This window comes from Anopheles coluzzii, chromosome X, assembly GCF_943734685.1.
Source record: "Anopheles coluzzii chromosome X, AcolN3, whole genome shotgun sequence".
Lineage (NCBI taxonomy): Eukaryota > Metazoa > Arthropoda > Insecta > Diptera > Culicidae > Anopheles > Anopheles coluzzii.
In genome coordinates this window covers 4,752,753-4,779,033 of record NC_064669.1, presented here as the reverse complement: position 1 = coordinate 4,779,033, position 26,281 = coordinate 4,752,753, and the positions used below count along the sequence as shown (strand labels likewise).

The window sequence follows — 26,281 nt, the reverse complement described above, 5'->3', positions numbered from 1 at the left end:
GGAGGCATTTATATGAAGTCGAAAAAAATATCCTGGTCATGGCACCAAGATGGAATATTCCGAACGGTCTCAAAAAAACGGCCGCCCCGTACTTTGTAACACCCGTGTGTCACGTACAATCAGCGAAACAGGTCATAATGACACTTAATTTGCTCAATCAGTTGCGATAGTTGCTACATCGGCCCGCTGCGGACCCGGTTGGGAGGGAGCAGGGGCAGTGGGTAGACTAGTAAAATTAAAATATTTGCTCAGGGTGGTTCTATCCGCTTTTCGCTGTTGCTGCTGTAGCTGAAAATGGTCGCTCGCACTGTGCGGTAGGTTCATACTTACATTGATGACAACTCTCTCGCAGAAATCGTGATCGTGTGGTATTGGTTCAAAATGAGTATGACCTCCCCCAAAACCGTGCGCCGCCCCCCCTTCTTCATCCTGACTGCTCAACTTGGGTAGAGACCTGGAGTGCGGGAACGAAAGGGAAGAGAAAGAGAGGAAAGAGCATTAGATTTGTTGCAATGCCGGTGTGCTGATGAGGCGAGTTTGCCTTAGCGGCTTCCTCTAAGGCCGTTGATTTGTAAGCTGAACGGTACCGGGTGAGAGCTGAAATTGACTGATGCCTTAAACTATATTTAATAAAGTGTATATTGCACTGAGAAGGAAGAAAAAAAAAACAACTCCCCTCACACCCATACACTATTGCGCAAGTAAACTACACGTTCGGGTCGTTTTGGTCGTTAAGAGGCGAGTGTTTTTTTTGCCTCTAGTTCCCTATACGCAATCACGATAAATATAAACACATCGCTGTCGGTACCGAAAGGAGCGCGTAGCGGCAGGCGGAGTGAAAAAGAACCAACGAAAACTCCCCTACCCCAGGAGTGCCAATAAATCAATTATTTTACGCCACAGCCCCGCATCAAGCGGTCGGTGCGCGTGAGCGAAGCTTATGATGATTTAGCGCTGACCGGTGGGCCGTAAACAAATCAATTGGCTGGAGGTTGGAAAAATGCTCGAATAAGAAAAAAAAAACAAAAAACACAACACACACGCATATACTGTCCCGGCTCCGTCCCGACGACTTCAAAGGCGCTGGCAGACAGTTCGTCTAAAGCCCTTGCAGCCGCCAACCGCCATAGCAGCGAATGGGGCAAAGAGGCATCTTGATTGACGAGCTGCAATGGCGAGCGTCACCCACCGCGGTGAGAGTAGGCGGATGGTTGGTGTCGTTCTGGCAAGGGCGCGCGAGCGCTCGCATCACGTTCGCCGGTGCGCTCTAATGATTCTATCGTCGTAATTAGCAGCCGTCACACTTTGGCACGGCCACCTTTCCTGCCCCTGATTACCGTATTAGGGGGGGGGGGGCGGAGGAGGGAGAGCAGGATGCGCATGCTGCTGTCGGTTGATGTCGCACGCCCCAGATCGGCAATAAGTTCGGATTGATTAAGGTGAAGTTGCGTTGCTGCACATCATTCCGGCGCTCTTTCCCAGTTCTTTCCCGAATCCTCGAGAGAGAGAGAGAAAAAAAAGTTGACCAAGATAGGGATGAGCCTAAGAATAAGGTACAGGTTGGTTCAAGCCTAGCGCAGCTATAAATAGCACATCGCATCCGCAGGCGATGCGATATTCCAGTGGAAGGAAATGTGCTGAAGTACTGGGCGCCTCCATTTGCAGACCCATGATAAGGCCGTTAGCAGTGGCGGTGGTGGCGGCGATGGCAGCCGCACCGAACTGGCAGACAAGATGTCTGCCAACCGAGACGAGCCGTGTGTGTGTGTGTGTGTATTTCAAATTTGGCACAGCACGGCCGCCATTCTGACGGGAGCTAGGACGCGCGTGGAAGGCCGTAACGGCAGCAATCCGGCTCGAAGGACCAAAAACAAGGGACAAAAAGGGGCGGTGGAAATCATGCAAATGGAGTGTCCTATTTTTAAGCTTCTCCTCGACAAAAGCCTCGACCGTGGGAGAACTTTTACATTTTTGTCCAACCACCCTTCCCTCCCCCTTCGTATCCATTGTTCTCCAGTGTTTGTTCTTTCGTGTTTTTTTTTGCTCTTCACTCCGTGTGCAATTTTGAAACATTCTTTGCCGATTTGGTCGATCTGTGTCTAGCATTGTGTGTGTTTTTTTTTAATTCTCTCTTACGCTCTGACTCTCTTTCTCTCTCTGTCACCTCGCCTCCGAATAGTAGGATTGAAAAATGTGCTCGACAAGCTGCGCTCCGTCGCATATACTGTCCCCGGGGGAGGGGGGGGGGGTTGCGATTGCCAGCGGATATATTTGCGCTTCTCCCCTGCTCTCTACCCATCACTCACCCGTATTAACCTTAACAGCACCCTCTTGCACGGTGCCCTCGCGCTGCCAATGTGACACCGACAATCGAACAAACAGAACAAGAACGCCACGCCGTTTCGAACGATGCCACCAGAATGACGCAAAACGCGCGTTACGCTCACAAACACCGAGCTTTGCGGGCTCGGGGGTTTGCTTTCCTGCGCTTCGCTTCCGGTTCTGCCGCTCCGTTCCGAGTCGAGCCGTGCTTCACGGCTGAAGCTTTTCCTTTCCTCCTCCCCCCCCCACAGCTCCCTCCTCACTGTTCGCATCCTTCCACGTCGGGCAGGCAGCGACTGTGAAATGGATGGGACCAAAAATGGGGGAGCTTTGCCCACCTTTGCCCAGCGCGAGTTACAGGCCACCCCGACCGCCATGCAGATCTACATCGCCATCTTCATCGCCTACATCTTGGAGCATATTTTCGAGCCCTGTAATATCGTGCACCCCCCAACCTTATTGCTTTCCCTACTCTCCATACGCTTCACCGCTTCAGTCAACTTTTGAAGGATTTGAAGGAAACAGCCGGGGCGAGGGTTCACGCTATTTTTAGTAACCACTTCTCGGCTCCCAGCCCCCTCGTCCCTGTGCAATGCTTTTCCCGTGTACCAACACACAACACACACACACACACACGCACACAGGTTCAGGAGACTTTTTGCATCTTCTTTTCATTTCTTTTCTCCTTTTTTTGCGCTAGTTGTTCTTGCACAACACTCCTTGCTGCAACTCCCCCAAGCTTTCCCATTTCCCGTAAGCGAGGGGAAGTGAAAGAGAGCGAGAGAGAGAGAGAGAGAGAGAGAGAAAGAGAGCCTCCCTGTGTTGTTCTCCCGGTGGGGCTATAAAAGTTGGGCACTTTCTTGCAAACGGATGTGCGGATTCTATTTTAGGCCTTCTCGGCCTCTAGCGGTGCTTGTTTTTCGCCCTTTTCTGCTTTTCCCCGGTTTGCTGAAGCTGTTTTGCGGATTGAAATGAACACACACACACACACACACGGGGGGAGAAAAACAAAAGGAAAAAAAGGGAGAAAAGCCAACCGCTCTGGGAGAGATAATAATTAGTGGCGGTGGCTAGAAATCGCCCTCAGAGCGGCGCCTTTTGGATGCTTGGGTGGATTATTTTTATTTTCTTTTTTTTTTTGGAAGAATATAATGAATCCTGTGATCGCCGGTTGGTGCTTCATAATGGGAAGAGAGCAGGGCCCCGAACCAGTCCATGGTAGGGACTGGCCCGAAACGTACTTTACGTAAGCGGGGTCACCGTGTTTGCGTTTTGTTGCTGTGTTCATCCCGCTCCGGGTATTTATTTAGTTCTTTCTAATTTTAGTATCGATTTTCAATCAAGAAGATGATTTGCAATGGGGTGCAGAGCGGCGAGGGGAGCGATGGTTTTCAAGCGGGCAGGCCGTATGGCTGGCAATATCCATCACTTTGCGGCCGGGCAAATCTCCTGCCTGCTCGGACCGGAGCGAACCCGAATGCGAAAGCAGATTAATTGGCCCTGCGCCCTAAGCGGGGTGACAGCAAGGGGTGAAGTATGGAGGCTAGCATAAATATGCGATGCACTTGCCGTACCGCTTGCGCTTGCGATGCGGGAGGAGGGACAGTTTTTAATTAAATCGCTTTTGGACAATTTGGAAACCCCATGCCCAATTAAGTTGTCCGGTCTCATGGAGGGGGAATATGCAGTTGGGAGCAGGGAGAGCGATTGCATATTCGCAATTTGCATACACCACCTATGGGTGGCCGGCCGGGTTTGTAGGCAGGGCCGGGCGGTGCTTGACATACGTTGTTTAGTTACGTGCAATTTCGTTAAAACACTTCTGTTACGGCAGGGTCGTTAAGCGTCGCTTCGATAATTAGCCCCTTGATCGGGCTACCTGCGTGGGGAGGGCAGTGGGGCACTTTAATTCAATGAAATGTGGCGGAAAGGAGGTTACGAAGGGGAGGATTATGTTTTCCAAAGATTGAATCATGTAGTCTAATCTGCTTACATCGGTAAAGTTGTTTTTTTAATGAATCAATATTCATTCCAATTTGAATAATTTTGAGTACAATTAGAGCTATGATGCATTCAGAAATCATCGAGCAAAATCTGATGAGTCTGATTCAATCAATGAGGCTTTTTTCTACTAAGATTAATCAATGATCATAATAGTTCTTGCAATCACATAAGATTTTAAATACTAATTAGTAATAACGATTCAGCCCATTAGAAATGCAAGATTCATGATTCGATTCTTAAATTGAGTCATATTAGAAGCATGATTTGGTTTTATTTTCATGGTTTTCATAAAATCAAGAAAACCTGTAAACGTACACCTCCTAAGGTATGAAGTATGCCTGTCCAAAAAGGTTACATAAGCATTTGAGAACTTATTAGCAATAAAAAATCGAAAAAAAGTTTAAAAATAAATAAACCCTCAACCAACATGAGAAGCAATAGGTACACGCGCTTCCTTGAACCTATCACGTGCGCCACGTGGCTTTGGGATGTTTCGACAAAGTCCTGCAATGATTTTAGTGAAACCGTTTTATTTCCTTCTCCTCCTCTCAGCCAAACTTTAAAGTGTAAAAACGAATCCATTGCATAGCTTTAGGCGCGCGTGTGCTGCGAAATTAAACACACACACACACACATAATGGAATGTATACGTAGCGCCAGAGGTTGACCTTTGCCCAATAAGCAATAGAGTCCCCTTCCCATCATCCCATCAAACTTACTGTCTATCCCGAGGGGGGTGAGAAGTTTGGCAAGGGGGCGAGGCGATGGCGGCGAGCGAAAGTTGTCAGCCCATTGCTTCCCCTGCCACCCAACTTTGGCACTATAACTTTTTGACAGGGAGCCATTAACCCCCCCCCCCCCACCTTTCCCTTCCGCTACCCAATCATTCCGAACCCAGCAACCCGGAACAGAAGGGGAAGCATTCGATTCCTAATGAAAATTGATTTAAATACTAAGCCCACCTTCCATCCCCTCACTACAGCGCCCTGCCCCCTCTCCACCTTCTTACGTTAAAGGTAAATCACGACAATCGTTAATAATGTTGTTTGGACAGTTTTGGGGAAGCAGCGCTCGTTCACGTTCGACCAAGCAGCGCAGCGAAGTGAAGTGAACGTTGCAAGAGATGGAGGAGCAGGGGGGCACGTGGTGCGTTTGCTTCCATTTTGTGTCCTGCAGTTTTGGGTTTGCTTTGTTTTTGGCAATCGATAGCCCGGACAGCGGCACGCGGCACACCACAACGCGCAATACTAGGGTGCGATCGGTTAGGCGTCGCTTAAGCGCCCGTTAAGCGCCCGTTAAACGGCGAACGGAAAACGGCTGTATGTCTGCTGCCATCCATCATGCGCGATTGAGAACCGATGTTTAAGTCCAATCGATAGTGGCTTGCAATAATAAAATAAAGAAAACACATCTACCACGCCATGGCTGGCGCACGGCGAAGAGTTGTTTGTTCTGTTTTTTTTTGTTCCGTTTCAGGAGTTCCGTTTGCTTCCTCGCAGAAACTGGAAAGCAGTTAATGTGCTGTTGTTTAACCCCTCCTCGGGTTTCTGTTTCCCGATCGCTTGGAATGCGGCGAGGATTCCCGGGGGTTGAAAGAAGAAAGGCATGTTTAGAATATTACGCTCCTCCTTACCAGAAGCCATCGGCCAGGTCGGAACTGCATACCAGCCGGTTATCTAGTAATTTTATTGCTCACCCTCACCCCATTCATCCCATCCCCCGGCGCAAGTCGGCTAGCCATAATGGAAGCCATAATTAACTATGAAAAGTTGTGCAAAAGTGTGCTGCGCTGTAAAAAAAAAACGCCAACCACGAGCAGAGAACCTGCCGGCTGCCACTCCCGAGGCAATTGGGCCCGATGGGGGCAGCTGAAGCGCAGGCTGAAGCGATGGGAGCTGCTGGAACAGAGGCTCACACAGCTTTTATGCTGTGGGCCATCCCGGCCGTAAATCGTAATCGAAATGGTCTGTATCGGCTTCCGGTTGGGTGCGCCGGTCGCACCTTCCAGAACTGTGTGTGTGTGTGAGTGTGTGTAAGCACTCCTTACACTCCTTAGCGCCCATGCGGCCCAATCTCGTCACACGAACATGGCCGCTGTATTCTTGGGCCATGAAATGAAATGGAAATCGCTCAATCATGGCTGAAATGGAATTCCCCGAACAGGAATGGGTGGTGGGCCTGAATGGTTTGTTTTCCGAGGGCAGATTAAAGCATTTAATTTTCCATCCGTTCGACTCGGTAGAGATGTAACAGTAGTGGTAGTAGTGATGGCTCTCGAGAACGCAGCGCTTCGGAATTCCGAATTCGACTGCGCGCAGCAAAAAAGTCCATTAATTTCATTCGCCACGTCCGGCTTGCTTCGGGCGAGCACAGAAATTAGCATCGAGCTTTTCAAGATGGCTACCAGATGGGTGAGTGTCGCATGAGGCATTCGAACAACTGCCCGACCGCGGCTCTCTCGGTCTGCCAGCTCAATTGGAAGAAGTTTTTTTATGGATTTATGAACGTAGAGCAAAGCAGCCTGCGCTAAACTAAACCGTTCGTTGTTGCCATGTGGTAACGGCACACATACGCCCAACCACACAAGAAGAGCGGAAAAGGTTGCTGGCTCGAGGCAGCAATTAGTTGGCTGCAACGGTGCAACATGCCGGTCCGAACAACAACAACAACAAAAAACCCCGTCTTTTGCCGCTAGCCTTGGTACGTGTGACGCCATACACCTAGCGGGAAGTTTGGGCTGAGTGGCATAAACATTTGGGTCATTGGGTACCACCACCATCACCACCACCAACACCACCCATCGCTGATGTGGTGTGGTTTTGTCCCCGATCCGTGCAATTGCAATTTCTTTCGGTGCTTTCGGTTGCACAAATGTGCCATTTTATGTTGCCTGGTTTGGTTTTATGGGGCGCGCAAGCAAAACTAGCCAACAAAGGCACCGGAAAGAGTTCGAAAGAACTAAAATACACACACACACACACACACACACACACACACACACAAACAATGCCCTTAAAACGTATATTAGGAAAACAACGGCGAACGGAGGAAATAAGGGCAAGCATCACCACCACCAATCTTCCGGCTTGCCCAGCGTTTGTCGCAGCTGCAGCTCGGCTGACGTGTGCCAAGAAGCGACTGGCGCATCATTCCTGCACACACACACACACACACGCACACACAGATACAGCCATCAGGCAGTAGCCAAACACCAGCGACATCATTGCACACCAAGCACTAAAACAAAAAAAAAAGGAGAAAGAAACCCAAACCGTTGACCTAGATGGCTGACCACCGTCCCCATAATGATCAATTTTTAACGGTCAATTCAACGGATGCGTCCCGATCCGGCAAGGCGCTCGGCATTTGGAATTGCAAATTGCAGGCGACGCGCCACGGGACGCCACGGCGCTATAAAACTCCGCAAATCGAATTGCAGTGAGCGGCGACCGAAATAAAATGCGAATAAAACTACCCCGAGTTTTTGGTCCTTCGTGCCGGATCGCTGCGTACGATCGGGCAGTACGGACGTCGCATCATTTTGCGCGTGCAGCTTGCGACGTGCGCACGTGAGAAACGTGCACTGCGTGTGCTGTGTTGCCGATCAAGACGTTTATTTATGGGCCATTTGCTTCTAGGAGCGCTTTTAACTATCACGTCTCGGCCCCCCCCCCCCCCCCCGTGTTTTGCCAGTGGCGCCAGCCAAACCACACATCGTGCACGCAATCGCCAGTGCATTGGGCGACGAACCCCTCCCCTTCAGCTCCAAATGGTTGAAGAGTGGAGAATGATTATGCTGTCCAATTGGTCCGAGTTTTGGCACATAAAACCTAACCCAAGCTGTGGAAATACGGTAGGGAGCAGGAAGTAGGTGCTTTATGGCTCAAGTTGTTGTAAAAAAAAGAAAAGAAAAAACTGAGTACGATGCTTTGACCCAGCCTCGCTAGTGCATTCGCCGCGTGTCCTGGATAGCGTGCCATGCATCGTGTCATCTTGGCCATCCCGGAAACAGTAAAACAGAAGGAGGAAGGCAGGGACGAAGGGGTTTAATGGCGATGAAGCAAGATGTCGCGACGGCGTTGCACAAAGTGAGGACAAAGCAAAAACAGCATTGCAAATAAAATCGCTCTCGAGGAGAATAAAAAAAACAGAGCAAAAAAAATAGGAAGCAAGATGCACCAAGCGGCGAACCCCCGTTCATGTCACATGTGCACCCGGAGGTGGAGAGAGGTTTTTTTTTTGTTTTGCTTCTGCTGGTGCATGTGGCTTCCGGACTGTTTTTCGGGATGGTAAATTTCCCTCCTCGTCCTGCCAGGTTTAATGCTTTCCGAGCTAATCGGATTTTGGGGACGCATCCGAAAGCGCAGCAGCTTCGTGACGGATGGCAAACACACATTACCCGCACCGGTAGCTTTCGCATTCACAGTTTTACGTTTCTGTCCATTCGAAATTGGAACCGAACCAGTGCGCAGTAAAAAAAAAACTGCGCTGGAGTGTCCTGCGACAGTTGAATTGGGCGATGTGTAATGCATTTTGCCTGTGGTGCTGCAACACTTGGATCTCTTGGACGCGAAGTTTTAGCGAATCGAATTACAAAACCGGACGAGAAACAATAAACGACAGCGACACTGTCGCCAGTGACGTGCGAACCTCTGGATGACCGCAGTACGCACTGGGTTTGGTGAATCGAATGTTCTCTTGCTACCACCTAGCGCTTATGCTGTGCAAATTACCTGTCCGCAAGAAGAGGGGGCTGCCCGCTCGTCTGACTTTCACCGCAACTGACTGGCTCTTGTCTGGGCCCAAGTACTGGCGTCAGGCCCCATTTCTCAACAAAATCTATCGGAGAAATGGTTGATGCCGAATTACACGGCGTTTTTTCGTTATCTTTGCGATAGATTATGGCTTTGCATTTAAATCCGCACCAATCGCTCAACAATTCGGGGCGGCCGCGGTTGTTCCGAATGTTGCCGCACTGCGAGCACCGGAACCGAAGGCGTGTTTTGGGTGTGCCCGCGAATGGGGTGGGGGGAGTGGGGGGGGGGGGGGAACAAGGATGAGTCGGGCCTTCGATGGGGATAGAGGGATAGACCCGTCCGGTTGCTCTAGGATCGGGGAATGTAGGCAGGGCTGGGAGGAGCCGGAGAGAAGGATTAGCACTGGTTGGAAGGACTTATCCGGCCACACTGTACACCACTGCGCGGTTCGTTGCTGTTGGCGTGCTTTGCTTTGCTTTGTGTGCCGCTGGACGTACGAGGAGTAGAGGGGCCACACACACACGCGCGCACGCACTCCGTTTGGCGATCGTTTCCTTACTGCAGGCGATTATTGTTTCGTGTGTACACACAGCCACACACACGCAGACACACACACGTACACACACACACACTGTTGATTGCGGTGGTTTTGGTGGGCCTGATCGCTGCTCAGCTGCTAGAGGTTGATAGTTCGCCGGCCTGCTTTGGCCTTGGGGACGCCACACAGCCGTGGCACCGTCGCATCAGCTACGCTCTAAAGCCACCACACTTAACGCACTAAAGCCGTTCACGAAAAAAATAATAATAATAAAACCACGCACACACGCAGACGCAGAGCACAAACACAGCACTGTGGGACTTTGGGACCAAGCGTGGACCTAGCGCGCTGCGCCGTCGTCGAACGGGGCTTCTCGTTGCTGTTTTCCTTTTCGCCTGCCGCTGCCTTTTCTATTCACTTTCGTAACACATCCGGTACGCGCACTCAAGCCACTCAACACTCAGACACTGCACATTCCGGAACCATTGGCACGCATTCAGGTGCGTGTGTGCGTTTTGTGTAATAAAGTGCGTCCTGTAAAATTGTTGGAAGTGCGGGGGGAAAAAAAAAACAGCAGAGGAGAGAAATAAGTGGATGAAGGTGTAGGTGAAGATAAGAACAGAATGTCTCTCCGCGTGTGTGTGTGTGTTTGCTTTGTCGAAGCGCTCGCTCGCTAGCACAATACACGTACGCACACACACACACACACGTATGCCACTGCTTGTTCCACTGCTGCTGCTGCTGCTGCTGCTGCTGCTCCGAGTTCAATCACTTCACTGTGCTTTGTAGCCGTGTGTGCAGATCGCAACCGTGTCGCGCTTATCGTGCTATCGTACGGCGAGTGCCGACGGTGTTCAGTTTCGTTTTCGGACGGGCACTGGGTGCGAAAGCGATGGCGAGCGAACGAGCGAGCGAGCGAGCGAGCGGACGCTTTCTGCCGCGCTGTACAAAGCGAAGCTCCTCGGCCGATCAGTTGCGCTGCGGTGCGTTGGTTGGCGGACGGGTTAGGGCTGCGAAGCCGGACGGACGGGCTGGCGGAACACCCACAGTTGGCACAGTGCAAACTATCCTTTCGCTGGACGCTGGACCGAACGCTCGACTGCGAAAGTGGAGCGGTTGTGCGAAACCCGGCAGTTCACGTGCGGATAGTGTGCCAAAAACCGTCGCGCACAGCTCTTCCGGGAGAGTGGAGAACGGGGCTACTAGAGCGTTATTGCCTCGCTTTCTCACTCTCTCTCGCTCTCTCTCTCTCTCTCTCTGTCGCACGATAGAAGAAGAAAAGGACAGAACAACCCGTGGCCGTGCAGGAAGAAAGGAGGACTCCACGAACGATAAAACAACACACACCTCCCAGCACGCGCGCACGAACTATTGTGTTTGTGTGTCTCTGTGTTTGTGTGTTTTTTTTTTTTAATGTGAGTGTATCCAGTACCCTACTGACGTGTCAGCGTGTGCGCTTGCAAGCTTCAACTCTGCCTGCCCCGTGCAAGCAGGACCGCTCGCGCGAGCACAAAGCGCATTGCCAAAAAGCACTCTCGCTGTGTGAGCAAACTGCTTCGCTATCTCTCTCTCTCTCTCTCTCACACGCTCTCGCTGACGGTTGCCGTTCGAACAGCTAGGAAGCAAATTTGCTGTGTGTGAGTGTCTGCTTTAAAATTGCGATCTCGCACCTGGACACTGGAGCGAGCCTAGGGCCACCAAACGCACACACACACACACATACAACGGCGGCACAGAATCCGCATTTGCGATCGACCGATCGACGACGGGGAGGCTGATTGGGCCGGGGCAGGAAAAAAAAGCCCCGCTTTATCACCATCGCACCGTCGAGCTGGAGGTTGCTGGGCTGAGGTTGAGCTGGTTGACGGTTGCTGAGAGCCGGACCGAAAGGCTCTCAGTCGGGAGAGCTATCGCACGCACACGCACACAAGCGCGCGCGCTCTCGCCAAAAACTCAAAAGGGCGCTCGCATTGACCCTTCACGTACTTCCACCATACAGCACGTTCACACAAACACAGAAACACGTACTGACAGCCATGAACGGCTGCTGCTGCTGCTGCTGCTGCTGCTGCTGGAGGCTCCAGCGAGTCTGCGAAAAATGCCGTCGGACCAACCGGAGGCTGTACGGTGTGCGCGCGCGAGATGAAAATGGGCACCGTCCCAATCGCAGCGCATTTACCGCAACGCCGCATGCACCGGAAGGGCTCCGCCAGGCTTCCAGCAAAGCCAAATCGTGGTCGCACCGTGACGGGGATATGCCGTCCACATCGGCGAAGCAAAATGGTGCAGCGAATCGCGAATCCGGCTAGCCTAGCAGAACCAACAAAAAAAAAAAGAGCTTCGCGGGTGCTGCAGACCCACATGCAGATTATTTGCATGCAGATCGTCACACCCCACAAAGGACGTACTATACTACGAATGGAATTGCCGTAAAAGCACACACAAATAACAAAAAAAAAAAACTTCCAATATTAGTGTGCCAAAGAACAAACGCACAGCAGCCGTTCCCATTGCCCAGTGGCAGGAGATTACTTTCGGGAGGTTACACTGCGCTGCGACTAACGGCAAGGAACAAACAAACAAACAACAACTACCACAGCAGAAAAGAAACTCACTCTAGGATGGACTCTACGCACACGGATACGATACGCGTGCACATACACATCCAGCCGAACGGGAGGCACTGCGCGCACTACTGTGTGTCCGACCTCTGGCCCGAGACTGTGCCGGACGTGTAGTGGCTGTACTACTGAGGCGACCCACCGCTGAGAGTGGTTAGTGTTAGGAGGGAAGAAGAAGAAGAAGAAGAAGAAGAAGAAGAAGAAGAAGAGGAGGATGAAGAAGCAAAAAATGGCAGCAGCAGCAGCAGAAGCGTCCAACTGTCTGGCCCGTTTCCGACATACACATACACACACACACGTACACTGACTGTGTCTGTGTGTGTGCGCGAGTATCCGCTTGGTAAACTGGTAAGGGTAGTTTGCTCGGAATGTCCTTCACTTAACGGGCTGCACTTGTATCTTTTTTTTTGCTGGTTGTGCGAACACACTCGCTTCCGCCTCATTCAGTGGCACACATCCAGACCCCCCCCCCCTCTCCCCTCTCCTCCACTCCTATGTGAGGAATATCTCGGGCAAACGGCCGGACGTGACGTTCAGCGAGAATCGAGAGCGGAAAAAGTGGAAAATGAATCACACCGAAGCGGGATTTGTAGCCGAAAAGAAAAACGAAAAAAAAACCAAACGGCATTCGCATACAGCAGCCGCCATATCCTTGCGGATCATGAGCGCGCGTACAGGGCCATGCCAACAGCATCGGGGGGGAAAAGGTCAGAGAGCCGCGTACGGATGTTTTTAATGTGTGCACGTTTTGCGCTTTCAACGAGAGAGAGAAAAGGAGAAAGAGAAAGAGAGGAGCGTGAGAAAGAGAGCACCACAGCCTCACACAACCTTCCAGAGTGTGTGTGTGTGCGTCCGCATGAAAAGAAAAGGAAAACGTTTGCAGTGTACAACTGCGGGCAACATTACTCCTGGCTCGGGAGAGCTGCTAAGCTGCCTGCAAAAACGATATCGTACGAGATGGAACGTAAGGATGCGAACACTCGTTCGTAGGGCAAAAAACAGGTTCGTCTTTCTGCATCAGTTTATGCCCAACACACACATACACACGCGCGCACACACAAACACGGGGCAAAGCTTGCGTTCAGTTCCTGCAGCTTGTGCAGCTTGTGTCGCACGGTTTCGTCGCTTACACACCACGGACGTTCGACAGATGGATCACCGGCGGTTCGATTGGAGCAGATGCTGTTTGATGCTGGTGGAGGGTTTTTTGTGTGTGTGTGTTCTCCCTCTCTTTTGATGGATGGAAGCGGTCAATGTCAACAAATGCTAGGGCAGGCTGGCACGGGCAATCACACTAGCCATCGCTCGGCTAGCCGCGCGACATCGGAACGCCTACGGAACAACGCACCGAAGCAGAAATACAGCACACAGTTAAACACACACACACACACACGCGCGCGCGCACGTGCACGTACACATGCAGAGCAGAGCAGCAGCGCGACGTTACACCGAACCGATGGTGACAGCGAGTGCGGATGCCGACCGAAACACAGCAGAGCCGAAGCCGAAAGGCTGCTCTTGGTGCTGGTGCTGCTACCGCTCCTGCTGCAGCAGAGTGCCGAAAAATCCGAAGGCCGCAGTCGCTGGCTGTTGTTGCTGGTAGTGTTTGCTGCTTGTGCTGCTGCCTATTGCCTGTGGTACTGCTTGGTTGCTGTTGTTGCTGTTGGGTGCTGCGAGTCGGTTAGCGCGAGCCGCTATCACTACACGCTCACGCTCGACACGAAGATGTACGGTAAAGAGTCAACTTCTGCAGCTTCCAGCGCTGCTGGCGAGCCAAAGCCCGCACTCCCTCTCTCTCTCTTGAGCATTCTCTCTTGTAGCAAACGGTGAGAAACAGAGAGAGGATTTTCTTTGCCGAAAACAGCATGCACACTGCCCTCATTCGCGCAAGGTTTCGGGCATGCCAATTTTGTGCATGTGTGTGTGTGTGTGTGTATCTTCATGCCTATCACCAAAGCTCAGGCAGCAGGTCACCATAAAGCAGGCACGAAACATTTGCTCTGATCTGACTCTGGATGCAAATCACTGTTCGAACAACAGCGAAACCGATCGCTGCAGTGCCATAATTATGGCGTGTGCGAGCAGAGCTACTGAACATGTGCTTGCCAATGTCCAATGTAGGTGCCCTGTAGAGCGCACAGCACACCTGCACAGCAAGAGCGCACGTACAGGCTCTCTGCCTCTCGCAGTGTCTTTCTCTCTCTCTCTTTCGAGCAATCTGTCTCTCTTCATCACTATGCGTGTTGTTTACATGGTGCGACCCGCTCCCAAGAGCTACTCTCTGCAGCAGCCGTTTTCGATCCTTTCACTTTGCGCGAGCTGCGTGTGTGTGTGTGTGTGTGCTTTGCCACACTTCCTTTCCTCGACGCGCAGATTTGTGTCCACCCAGCTGCTGACATCTGCTGGACTGCTGCACTGCCATCACATCCCCCCCACCCCCCCCCCCCCCCCCCATGTGGCAGAAAAACGATTGCAGCATCGTAAACGGAGGTATAGAGGGAGCGGAACAAAAAACACATGCGACACATGCATCGCCCCGCTCGCCCCCTGAAGGAGGGAGGCATTGAAACCGGCTGATTAGATGAAGACCCCCGAAGAGCGGTGCTTCAGCCAGTGCGGACCTACGCAGACATGCTGGAAGCTGCTTTCCTTGCTTGCGGCAGCAGCGTTCTTGGAAGAAGGAAAAGATGCCTTTGACGCCCGGCTGCCTGGTGACACTTTACACGGCGCAGCGGCTTCCTTAAAGGGATTTCATATGCCACGGCCATAAAGCGAGGACAGCAAGGGACAAATGGAATACCAGAATCGGTTAATCGTTGTGATACGCTCACAAAAAAGAAAAAAAACAACAGGAACAAATCGTTCTGTAGTGCCACAACGGAAATAAAGCGATTGTTTACTGGTCCTAGAATGTCTTTGTATTTTTCTTTTTCGTCTTTCATTTCTTTGCTGTACGGGGCTGGCAGAAAACTTTTGCCATCTTCGCAGCGAGAAGTGCAAATGACTTTCGGCGCCAGCTCAAGTTTGCTCTTGAGCTGAACGAGTTTGCTTGCAGCGCTCGGTGTTCGGTACTGTCAATGTGTGTGTGTGTGTGTGTGCCCTGTCTGTGATTACTCTCTGAAGTACTTGCCCCCGCCCCTCCCCCCTTCACAGTGAGGACTAGGCACACTTCCTTAGCGTAATGAGTAGACACCCAGCGCGATGCTAGAGGTTCCGATGAAGCGTTGCTAGAAATTGTAAATGCGGTAGCAGCAGAACGGAACTCGCCAAAACGCGGAAGCCGTAGACATATTGTCTGCAAAATGGCAGCCATTCAGCATTGCATCGCGCCGGAACGGGGTTCGGTTGCGCGCAGCGGGTTGCGGCCATTGCCAGCTTTATTGGCTCCGGGGCTTTCGCCCCATTAGCTGCGGGCCGCAGTGGAATGCGCCATTGGGCACCCTTCCACCGTCCTGAATTGTTTTTTTTTCCAATACCAAATTGCGACGCATACAGTGACAAGACACACGGAGCCTTGAGCCGTCATCCGCACCAACGTTCTCCGGGGGGGGGGCAGGCATACCCCGAGTTCTCGCCAACACGTAAGTGTGTGCGCGCGTGTGTGTGTGTGTTTTGAAGCAATCCAAGAGAGCAAGAAAGGAATCCGCGGGTTTGTCTGTCTGTGTGTGTGTGCGAAAATCTATACTAATAAGTATTGATTAATGTGTGCTCACACTACTGCGCCTCGTCTTACAGGGGTTTGTTTGTAACGGAGGGGCGAAAAAAAAGGAGCCCCGGTAGAACGGGCAAAGAAGCTGAGTCAGCAGCAAAGTCAAGCCTTCCTATTAGTGTTGTGCAAATAGACAGGTTGGTGACTCGCCTGTTTCAGCGTTAAAGGTCAATATGGTCCTCGGGCTTCCGCTCTTCCCGGAAACCTCGTAGGAAAGTGCTGTAGCCTGCCAGCCATTCGATCGAATGGTAGAAATAGCGCGGGACAGGCAGCAACGGAGCCAGGCCAGCAATAGTGCGTCTGTTTACACAGCTCTGCCCCGGACCCCCGGTTCGGCGGTCTGTACCACCTGTACCACCCACTAGCGCACCTTTTTTTCCCATTCCCCGGTTTCGTGCGGGCCAAGCATTACGCGCGAGCCAGCGAACGCGGCCAGCACCTCGAGCGGGGATAGTAAACCTAACCCACAACCTAAATCGTGTTGTTAGTGGCTACCGACACCATACCCCTCCTTAACCCGTTCCGTTTGATTGATCAAGCGGAGTCGCACGCGCTTAGGGAAAAGGGAAAGCGATGGATATCCTGGATTTTGTCTTTTTTCCTTCCATTTTTGTTCTTCTTTGTCTGGACTAGCTGATAGTTACTGGCGGGGATGAAAGGCTACAGTTAAGTGCGGAAAATACGTGGCTAGTAACCAAGTTGCGTTTGTGTGTGGGTTTGTGAGCGTGAATTGTAGAGCATTGCCAAGAACGAAAAGACCGCTCTACGTTGTGGTAAAACCACCCTTTTTACCGTTTTGGGAGGATGCGTGCCTTTGGATAGATACTGCTTTGTACTAAAGCAAAGCTTTACCAAATGTTTGATACGTTTAAGTTAACATTGAGAAGGATAGAGATAGAGAAACAGAGGGAAAAATCAATTGCTGTAAACAGTGCTACCTCTATTCCCTTAAAATGTTGCGAATTTCGGTTGAATGTATCCGTAAGAAGACGACATTTGGAAATGTCAACTGCACAACTTTGCACCAGAAACGCAGTGCCACACTGCGACTGTATAGGCAACGGAAACCATCAAGGACAAGGCGTCTTAAGCAAAAACAAAAACCAAAACAACAGCCAGCTTAAGAAGCACAGTTCACAAAATATTGTAAAAAAAAAAACAAACAAATACCGTAACCATTAAGCGACACGTAAATAACATTAGCCGAGCAGCGGCAGAATGGAGAGCGTTCGGAGAGCCAGCCCGCAGCACCGTGTTTGTCGCGGTCTCGGAACTTTTTCGGGTGGGCGAACAGCACCACCACCATCCAACGATGGTGATCGTGCATGGCAAGCGTGAATAATTAATGCTAAAAAAGATAAAGAAGCTGATCCGACAGGGTGGGCTGGGAAGGGGGCCGGATACTGGGGAAAGGAAGCAGCAACCCTCAAGAAGCAACGTGCACGTAATCGCGGCAGCTTTTAGGGCACGGACAATGAGGCACCATTTTGTGCACTTGAACTGTACCATGCCTGCCTGCTCTTTCTCGCTCTCACACACACACACACACACACACGCTCACGCATCTGTTCGCCATTCCATTTATGTGGTGGAATTTCTGCCAGCAAATATAACGAGCACTCCAAGAAACAAGAAAAAAATCGCAAAGGTAAGCGGAAACCTCGTCAAGCCTCGTACACTCAAGTGTGCCTCGGAGCGCTGTCCGGCTTTCTCCCTCCCTCTTCACGGTCCGGACCGGGCTAAGCGCGGACACTAATCGAACCCATTGGAAACCAGCCAGTATGTCTGTGTGTGTGTGTGTGTGCGAGGCAGAGTTTGTTATTTTGCTTGGGGTTTTTACTTGTCCTGCTCACGTCGTTGCTTCGTTTGCGGGGAACCGACCTCTGGAGACCTCTGGCGTTACTAGTTGAATATCTACCATGTAACAATCTTCACCCCCCCCCCCCCCCCCTCGCCACAATTTGCATTTATTTCTGAGAGGGTTTTTTTGGCGTTTTCTTGAAAAAAAAAACAACAACAACAACGAACGCATCAGCAGCAGCAACGGCAGCAGAAATCGCACAATACTGCGTCTAGGATTAAAATGGACTTCCACCGCCAGGCGGAAGGCTGCGAAAATTGGAACGGGAGAAACGGGAGAAACGGGTGAAGGGGGGGGGGGGGGGTGGGAATTGTACAGCGCAGGGAGAGCAGGGAGCGAGATAAAGCCAAGCCAAAACCCCGAGCTGGTGAGCAAATAGTGACGCAGTGCAGGAGTGTGGATGATACTGCTGCGTGCGTGCGTGTATGTGTGTGTGTGTGTGTCTGTTCGTGTACGTGTGAGAGATACAGATAGTAGTGGAAAGTGAAGAGGGGAGAGAAAAGGGGAGAGTGGCAGAGAAATTGGTGGCACTTTCATGGCAGAATCAAAAAAAAAAAACAATCTTCGCGGCACTCTCCTTCTTATCGGCAAGCTTGCTCTCGGGCTCTTCGTATCGTATGTGTGTGTGTGTATCTCTTTCTCTCTTTTTCTCTCTCTCTCTTGGTTGCTTTCATTGCCATACAGCGTTAGAATGATTGCTCGCAGTCTCTTTGGCGATCTTTTTTTTTCTCTGCTGGCAAATCAGGAATGTGTAAAGTCGAGCAACTTTTGATTCCTGAACGCTATGTGCCGCTGAGACGCTGGGAAGGTTAAAAATGTCTTCCTCTCACACACACACACACACACACAAATATGTTCACATAACTTCACCACGCTGCAGCCCTTCCTTTGTGGCAACAAGGGGTAACGCAGGCACAGGCGTAATTTGGTGAGTGAAAATTCATAGCGAAATTGTGAAAAAAAAATCAAAAAAGAAAAACTCTCCTAGCGAATTAGAATCATCGAAAGCGTGGTTGAGGGAATATTTGCTCTCTCTCTCTATCTCTATCTCTCTCTCTCTCTCACGCTTCTTCTCTCTAAATATACATATCTGTATCTTCTTTCACCATGCATACATACATGCAAACACACAGACAAACACACACACACACACACACACACACACACACACACACACACACACACACACACAACACATGTGCCAACGTGGGCATCCATTGATCGTGTGAAAAAGTGTTTCTTCTCCGTCTGTGTGTGCGTCCGTGCGCATCCGTGCGCATCCCTGTATGAGTGTCCATAATAATATCGATCTTCTCTTTCTCATTGCGGTACAAAAGAGCGCAGAAGAGAAGAATGAAGAGAAGAAGAAAAAACAACACCACCTCGTGCACTCTCGCGCTCATTTCAGGCAGCTTTTCCGCTTGCTTCCTCGCGCTCTCTTTTTTTGTCGATACAAGTTGAACGCACACACACACACACACACAGACAATGTTCTCTTGAACACGAAATTGTGGTGGTGCCGCTGCTGCACCTGCCGCTGTGGCGCTGGAGGTGGTTGGAGGTGGTGAAAAATGTTTCCCTGCAGCAGCGCGCAGCGCACGGATGCTGCAGGGCTGGCCGCTGACCAGCCGCTACCCGTTACAAAGGGAAAAGGGACAGCCGCACACGGCACTGAAGCAACTGGGTGATGAAAGAGAGAGAGACACACACACACACAGTGACAGAGAGAGAGAGAGAGCTGTCTTGCGATGCGTGTGACCGTGGTAAGGTGTGCACGGGTTATTTTCACGGCAACGGTAATTTGCAAGCGCACACCAGCGCACCATCTGGTTTTGCTAGCTGCGTGCGAACCTTTGCAGGCAGCTAGAAAACCACACGGCAGCGTTTTTATTTCCAACCACCTCCCTCAAAAAAAAAAAAACAAGAAGCATTTTCCATCCTATTAAGCGGGCGACGTGTGCAGCGGTGTGATTGGATTTGGTTATTGCTGGGAAATTAATGTGCTATAAAATCATAGAGCCTACGGCCGAGTCAAATTTCCGTCTACTGTCTCGTCCTCTCGCTTGCGTTTTGCACCCTCCTGCCGCTTTGCTTGTTTTCGCTGATCGATGGGGAAGGGAGAGCAACATGGATGCGCCTGGTCTTTTGTAGCCCTTCGCAGGCGCAACAATCACTAGAATCCGGCTCGCTCGCAGATCGTGTTACAGAACCGACAACCGACACCACCACCGCAGCGATCGATCAGCCCCGACGGTTCGCCCGCCGCGCTCTCGCTCCCGTAGCATGCAAACCATCCAGAAGCGCGATGGAGGCGCCTGGTGCCTCGTGGTGAAATGCGCCACAGTGCGCACTACGCAAGCAATGGCCGCGTAATCAGTTTGATTGCAGTTCATCTCGCCGTCAGCCCGTCGCACCGCCCGTTCCCCCCTCCCCCCTCTCTTTCGGAGCACACGCACGCACGGGAGTGATCGGGAGGAGGAGAATGGGTCCTTTTTTTTGCTGCTGTGCTGCTTTCGCCGCAGCCAAAGCAAAGATGGCGCGCGGGACCCGTATCATCCTGCCCATCACCGATTTTGTTGTTTTTTTTTCCTCTTCTATTTCTTAACGAGGTGGAGAAGGTGGGGGGGGGGGGGGTGGTGTGTTCTTTTGATTGTTGAGGCTGGCTGGAGTTGACGTTTGGCGCACGTGTTTGTATGCGTATGTGTATGAGTGTGAATGTTCATTTTTTGCTTCTTCTTCTTCTTCTTCTTCTGTCACTTGCTGATCTGATTTCATTCTTCGCACACTCACATATACACATTGCAAATTCACACGTACAGCGCACACACACACACACATGTTGATGTTGATGGAAACACGCACGTCACAGGCACACAAGCACACACTTGGGCGCGCGCGCGCGCACGCCCGCCATTGCGATATGCACTTTGTCTTTCACTGCTGGTTGCAAAAATGGGGATTTGTTGTTTTTTGTTGTTGTTGTTGTATCGCTGGCTGGCTATCTGCACACTCTTCCGGTTTGATTTTTCACCAATCAGCACCTGCAGCCCCGCATGCACCCCGCCAAGAGGGGAAAAAATCAATTTGCATCGAGGCGAAACACCACCTGCCACCGCGGAGTGTTGCGGAAAATTGTGCTGCTTGTGCGGTGGCGCTTTTCCGTCGGACGCACACAGCAGCCATAAGCACCACGCACACGGCACGGCAACAGTTTTGCAACAACGGCACCCAGAGCGGACACAGCCTTTGCACGCAAGGCACACACACACACACGTACACGTTGCGGGGAAGGCCGATGGAGCCACCGGATGCCAACCCCGAGGAGCAGTTCCACACGGCGAAGGTTGATTGTTGAATATATGTAAGCTGAGCGCACACACACACACGCACACATGCACGCCCGCACACCTTTTGCGCTCACGGACACGGAGTTTTCTGCGAAACGGTCGAACGGAGAGGGCGGAGTGGCCGGGGTTCACAAATCGAGAAAAAAAAAACAGGACCCTTTTGGTGCATGTCTTACTCTGAGTCTTATGGCGTTTACTTAGCTAATGTAACGAAGAGAGAGAGAGATGGAAGGAGAGAGAGAGAGAGAGATTTGTAAGGGAAGGTGTGCAATTTGCAAGCAAAAATCTCACACGACCACGCAAAACCACAGTGTTTAAAATATTTTGAAAAGTGAAGTGAAACTTTAGAATGGCAAAAAAACGCCATACAACGAGTACAACTTTGCCCAAATGCTTCGACACACACACACACACACACACACACACACACACATAGAGAGCGAGAGATAGTTACGTGGGCAGGCGCGCGCACTCTGTACGGGCGCACGTACATGCAGCATGGTGGTAAACCGCGCAAGAAGCAAGAAGCAAAACCGTACCCAACCGGCCCTCTAAAGATGGAGGGTTTTAATGGTTGCCGGAAAACGAAAGTGGTGGGCAAAGAAAAACGTTAACAAAAAAAAAGAAGAAGAAAATGCTTAACCACACAACAGTGGTGGTCCCCATTGGTCGAAGCCACTGGTGCGCTGCTTGCTGTAAAACGCACCCGCTGGTGACCTGGTTGGCCGCTGGCCGGGGCAGGCAACGAACGTTTGGGAAGCGAAAATGGAACCAAAAAAAAAAAACACACACACAAACGCAACCAGACACAGTTTGATTCGCACCCACCGACCGGACGAAGCGGTAAGGAGGGAGACAGCGGTGCAACCACATTTTAATTTAAGCTCCAACAATGCTTAAAAATGCTTTGCAGCGTTCAAACGCGAATCCCTTAGGTAATAGATGGAAGGGTTTGTGTGTGCGTGTTCTCTCTCTCTCTCTTTCTTTCTCATTGTTGCTCTCTCCCTGTATCACTCTCTCTCTCTGTTTCTTTTAGCGAAAATAAAGGGTGTTTGGGCGTCCGTTTGCCGTTCGCAACACTGAAATTACACAATTTTCCCGGCGAAGCAAACACTTTTTGCCGCTGACAAAACCGATTCGTTACCGCCTAGGACAGTGTGGGGCAGCTGCTGGACGGAAGGAACTTTTGCCTGCATTCCACACAGTGCCCTCCAGATAGCTCGCTCTCTCTCTCTCTCTCTCTCTCTCTCACTCGCTCTCTATCTCTCACGGTGGTTTTACGCTCTCTTGCTCGTTCGTACTTTGATGGCGAATTAGTTTTGAGTGACGGATGAGGCTGCGTGTGCTTTAAATATTCACCCAATGTTTTGCTTGCCAGCGCTTGCCACCCGAGCCTGAGGGTCAATTTTAAAAATCTTCCCTCATCACACACACACACACACACACGCACACAGGAGCATGCACAGAAACACTCGCGCACATGCAGCAACACTCGCGGAAAAGCAGTCCGGGTACGGTGAAGTTTGTCCTTTTCTTCTTCGATCAAGACGTAGTGCAAACACACACACACACACAATAAAAAACGCAGAAACCATCCGAACAAGGTGTGCGCACGTGTGTGTGTGTGTCGCACGGTGTGTATGGCATCTTCGCAAGAGCATCACCTCTAGTGCACCGACAACACATACACAACTGCCGTGGGGTCACACACTGTGGGCTGCGGGACTGGTTCATCACTGGGAGTTTTTGGATGAATCGGCTCCCCGTTTTTTTTTTCTGCCGGAGCCCTGTTCCACGGGGATGTACTGTTCGTGTACTGTTGTGTTTGCACCCGCGCTCCCTGCTACCGTTCCGTCCCTCCCGAACGGGGAAGGAGAGGGCGATCAGCAACAGACACACTCGGCGGCGCGCGCGGCGAACGAGTGACACAGACACGGCCGCGTGCGTATGTGGGTGGAACGAGCACACACAAGAAAGAAGAAGGCAGAAAAAAAAGCCAGAAAGGCAACGCGACAAAACCGCTGCCAGTGTTGCCTGCTGCTGCTGCTGCTGCTGATGGTCGTTCTGCCGTCGTCTTGCACAGTGTCGGTCGGAGTTTTTCCTGACGGCTTGGCGCCCTGTGGCATGCCACCGCTGCTGCTGCTGCTGCTTCTGCTCGCTACTGGTGTGTGTTGTGTCTGTTTCGTTTCGGGTTTTCGTTTGCTTTTTTTTTTCTTCTCTTCTCTTGTATTGTGTGTGTGTTGCTGCTTTCGCTTTTTCGACTTGCTCGGAACGGTACCCGATCGGTACCCGAGAACAGTACAGCGAGCGAGCGAGAGGCAGCGAGCAATAGAGAGACCGAAAAGGTGCGAAAGAAGGAGACATGTTGGTGGGGAAAATGGAAAATTATATCTCGCAGCGAGCGAGTTTGGTGTGCAACAAATACGGCTCACGAGTTTAACCTTTCTCTCTCTCTCTCTCACACACACACACAGCAAGCGCCGTAAGCAGCGTGAACGCTAGAGAAAGGGATTGTGGCGAGGGTGTGTAGTTTCCCCGGATTGTCCCACAGATGGCTGCGAAATTTACTCTCCTCAAAATGATCTTGAATTATTGTGAATTAATAAAAAAAAAAAATAGCAAAAAAAATAAAACAGAAAACAATCACCATCGCCGATCGCTTTCGGTGTGCCGCGTGTGCAAAGGCAATGCTTCGGTTTTGCATCGCCCAAACGCAAACCCGTTTTCTTGGTGCCAGATGCAAAAGGAAGAAAAAGAGAGAGAGAGAGAGAGAGAAAAGAAAAAAAGATCCGCACGCACAGCGACAGATATCGCCCGCCGCGGCTGGCACGCAAATTGCAGCACGGCCGGAGCGCGAGCATCTGCATCCGCGAGAGCGTTATGCTGCGAGATGAGCATCGCATTGCGCGCGCGGGCCAAAGCGGGAGAGCCAAGCGAACCGAACACCCTGGAGGGTGTGGTCCAACAGGGAACAGGGTGGGTGTGGTGGGGCAGGGAAGGCTGCGAAGAAGGCAACCCTCTCTTACACCGAGCGGGAGGCAGAACAAAAACCCGTGGCGCGCATGCGTTACTTTGTTTATCGTTATTGATGCCGTTGTTTAGTGTGCTGCTGCTGCTGCTGCTGCTGCTGAATGTTGTTTTTCGTTCGCTTTTTCTTCTTCTTGCCCCCCCCCCCCCCCCCTCCCATGTTCCTCACAAATTAACAACGACTCTACCATTAGGTACTGCTTCATCGCCAAACCATACCGGTATGTGTGTGTGTGTGTGTATATATTGCTTTACAAAAATATTAATGAAGAATAGAATAAAGGGCAAAAGGGAAATTAAAATTAATGTAACCACAACCCCCACCCCTAAGTTTCGCTTTATTTTTCCTTCAGCAAATGCTTTCCTCCCAACACATTCTATTCCATTTTTTTTCTCTACCCTGCTTAGTAACAGCAATCCTCCAACGACAAACTGTCACAAAATGCACGCACACACACATTTTTCCTTGTGCCCAAAACCATGAAAGACAAGGCGTCTCCATCGTGTGGCCACCGTGGCGGAAGAAATCGCTCCTACTGCGAGCAGCACCCGCCCGGTACGTGCCGTAGAGCAATCGGCAGCTCAATCGATGCGCCAGAGTGCGTTTTGCCGCCCGCTGCTGCGAATTAACCCTCCCTCCTTCAGGGCCCTTAGCTGAGCTGGGTCGGGCCTGTAAAGGCCAATTTGTTGAATCCGTCCGGTGGTGGGTGTGGGGCGCACACACCCCGATACAGTGTCTTCAAACCGCTCCAGCTCGCGCGGGGGTCAACAAGGGGGGGGGGGGGGTGGCTTGAAATTTCTTTCCATTTGCCGTTTTTCCTTTCGGCACCCACGCACTCGTACTCGTACGCAGCGTGCACGGGCGGGTGCAAGTTTGTTTTACGCGAGCGCTTGACTTTGGCAAAGCAACAACCCTTCGTCTTCCTCACCCTTCCCCCCCCCCCCCCCCCAGGCTACAGGGCACACGGGAACAGAAGGGTAGAAACAAAGTTACTAAACCCGCACGCACGCACGCACGCACGCACGCACGCACGCACGGACTCGCATCACGGCGGTACGGCGCGCATCGGTCCGACCAACGCACGCAAGAATTAGCGATACACACCACCAGCATGTATGTGTGTGTGTGTGTGTGTGTTTTTGTCTTGCTGTACGTGCCCCTTGCGTACCCTCCTCCGCCCTTAGCGCGGTTCGTCTGCGTTCGTCGCTTGCTTGGTTTTGTGGTGTGCGGTGACCATGGCCCTGATACAATGTGCAGACGCAAAACACGCACTACCGCTGCCTTTACCACTGTGTTTGTGTGTGTGTGTGTGTGTGTGTGTGTGTGTGCGTGTGTGTGCATGCGTGTGCGTGCTTGCACGGGGTGCAGACGGGGGAGCGGCGTTGCGGACGGCAGCAGCTCGTATAAACATTGCCGAAATGCGCATGACACGCACTCCCCGCACATGCAGTAGTGGCAGCAGGCAGAAAGAGGCCTTCTTCCCGGGGCACCCGAGTGTGTGTGTGTGTGTGTGTGTGCGTTTTTTTGTTACTTCTCCCCGTCGAGAACTTATGCGCCCCCGCGCACCGCTCCCTCTCTCGCCCTCCATCGCACCAGCTCGCGCTCTCTTTGTCTTTCGATCGCTCTCGTTGGTGTGCGAATGGTTTGCTGCCCGTTCTGGCCGCGTGTCTGTCCGCCGCCTGCCCCGCTCTGCTAGCTTTAGCGGACCCACGTGAGCCGAAGTCGACGGCAGCGTCGATCCGCCTCACTCGACTGCCGTTAAATAATGCTGTACAATTCGTCGTTTTAAACGCGCTGCCAAACCGGGAATGCCGGATCGGGCTGCTGCTAGGTGGGTTGGCCAAAGTTGCGCCACACAAAACTTGTACGTAGGTAGACGGCTTTATCTACGCACGAAACATGTAAGGTGCTGTTTTTGGTGAGCAATTGGCGAAGATTGCAAATTATGGGCAAATCACAATCTCATCTGACACTTTTTGTTGCTGCCCTTTTTTTCCATTGCATTCTCTTGCAACCCTTTCCTCAATCATCCTCACCAACACAATGCCCGCCAACGGCTCAATGCATGCATCAATACCATTGCCCATATGATTA

The 26,281-nt window shown here is 51.5% G+C and overlaps 3 protein-coding genes across 7 annotated transcripts in view; all 3 read right to left on the bottom strand.

Annotated features, from left to right (window-relative positions):
* Positions 1-26,281, bottom strand: part of LOC120959623 (serine protease HTRA2, mitochondrial) — a 377,171-nt gene that overhangs the window by 92,886 nt on the left and 258,004 nt on the right. The gene's annotated exons all lie outside the window — the stretch shown is intronic.
* Positions 1-26,281, bottom strand: part of LOC120957074 (oligopeptidase A) — a 302,182-nt gene that overhangs the window by 141,606 nt on the left and 134,295 nt on the right. The gene's annotated exons all lie outside the window — the stretch shown is intronic.
* Positions 1-26,281, bottom strand: part of LOC120958335 (potassium voltage-gated channel protein Shaker) — a 119,797-nt gene that overhangs the window by 31,219 nt on the left and 62,297 nt on the right. For all 4 annotated transcript variants that reach the window (XM_049609594.1, XM_049609593.1, XM_049609598.1 and 1 more), the window contains exon 2: positions 331-454. In XM_049609594.1, coding sequence (XP_049465551.1) covers positions 331-454 — 124 coding nt within the window. The remainder of the gene's footprint in view (positions 1-330; positions 455-26,281) is intronic.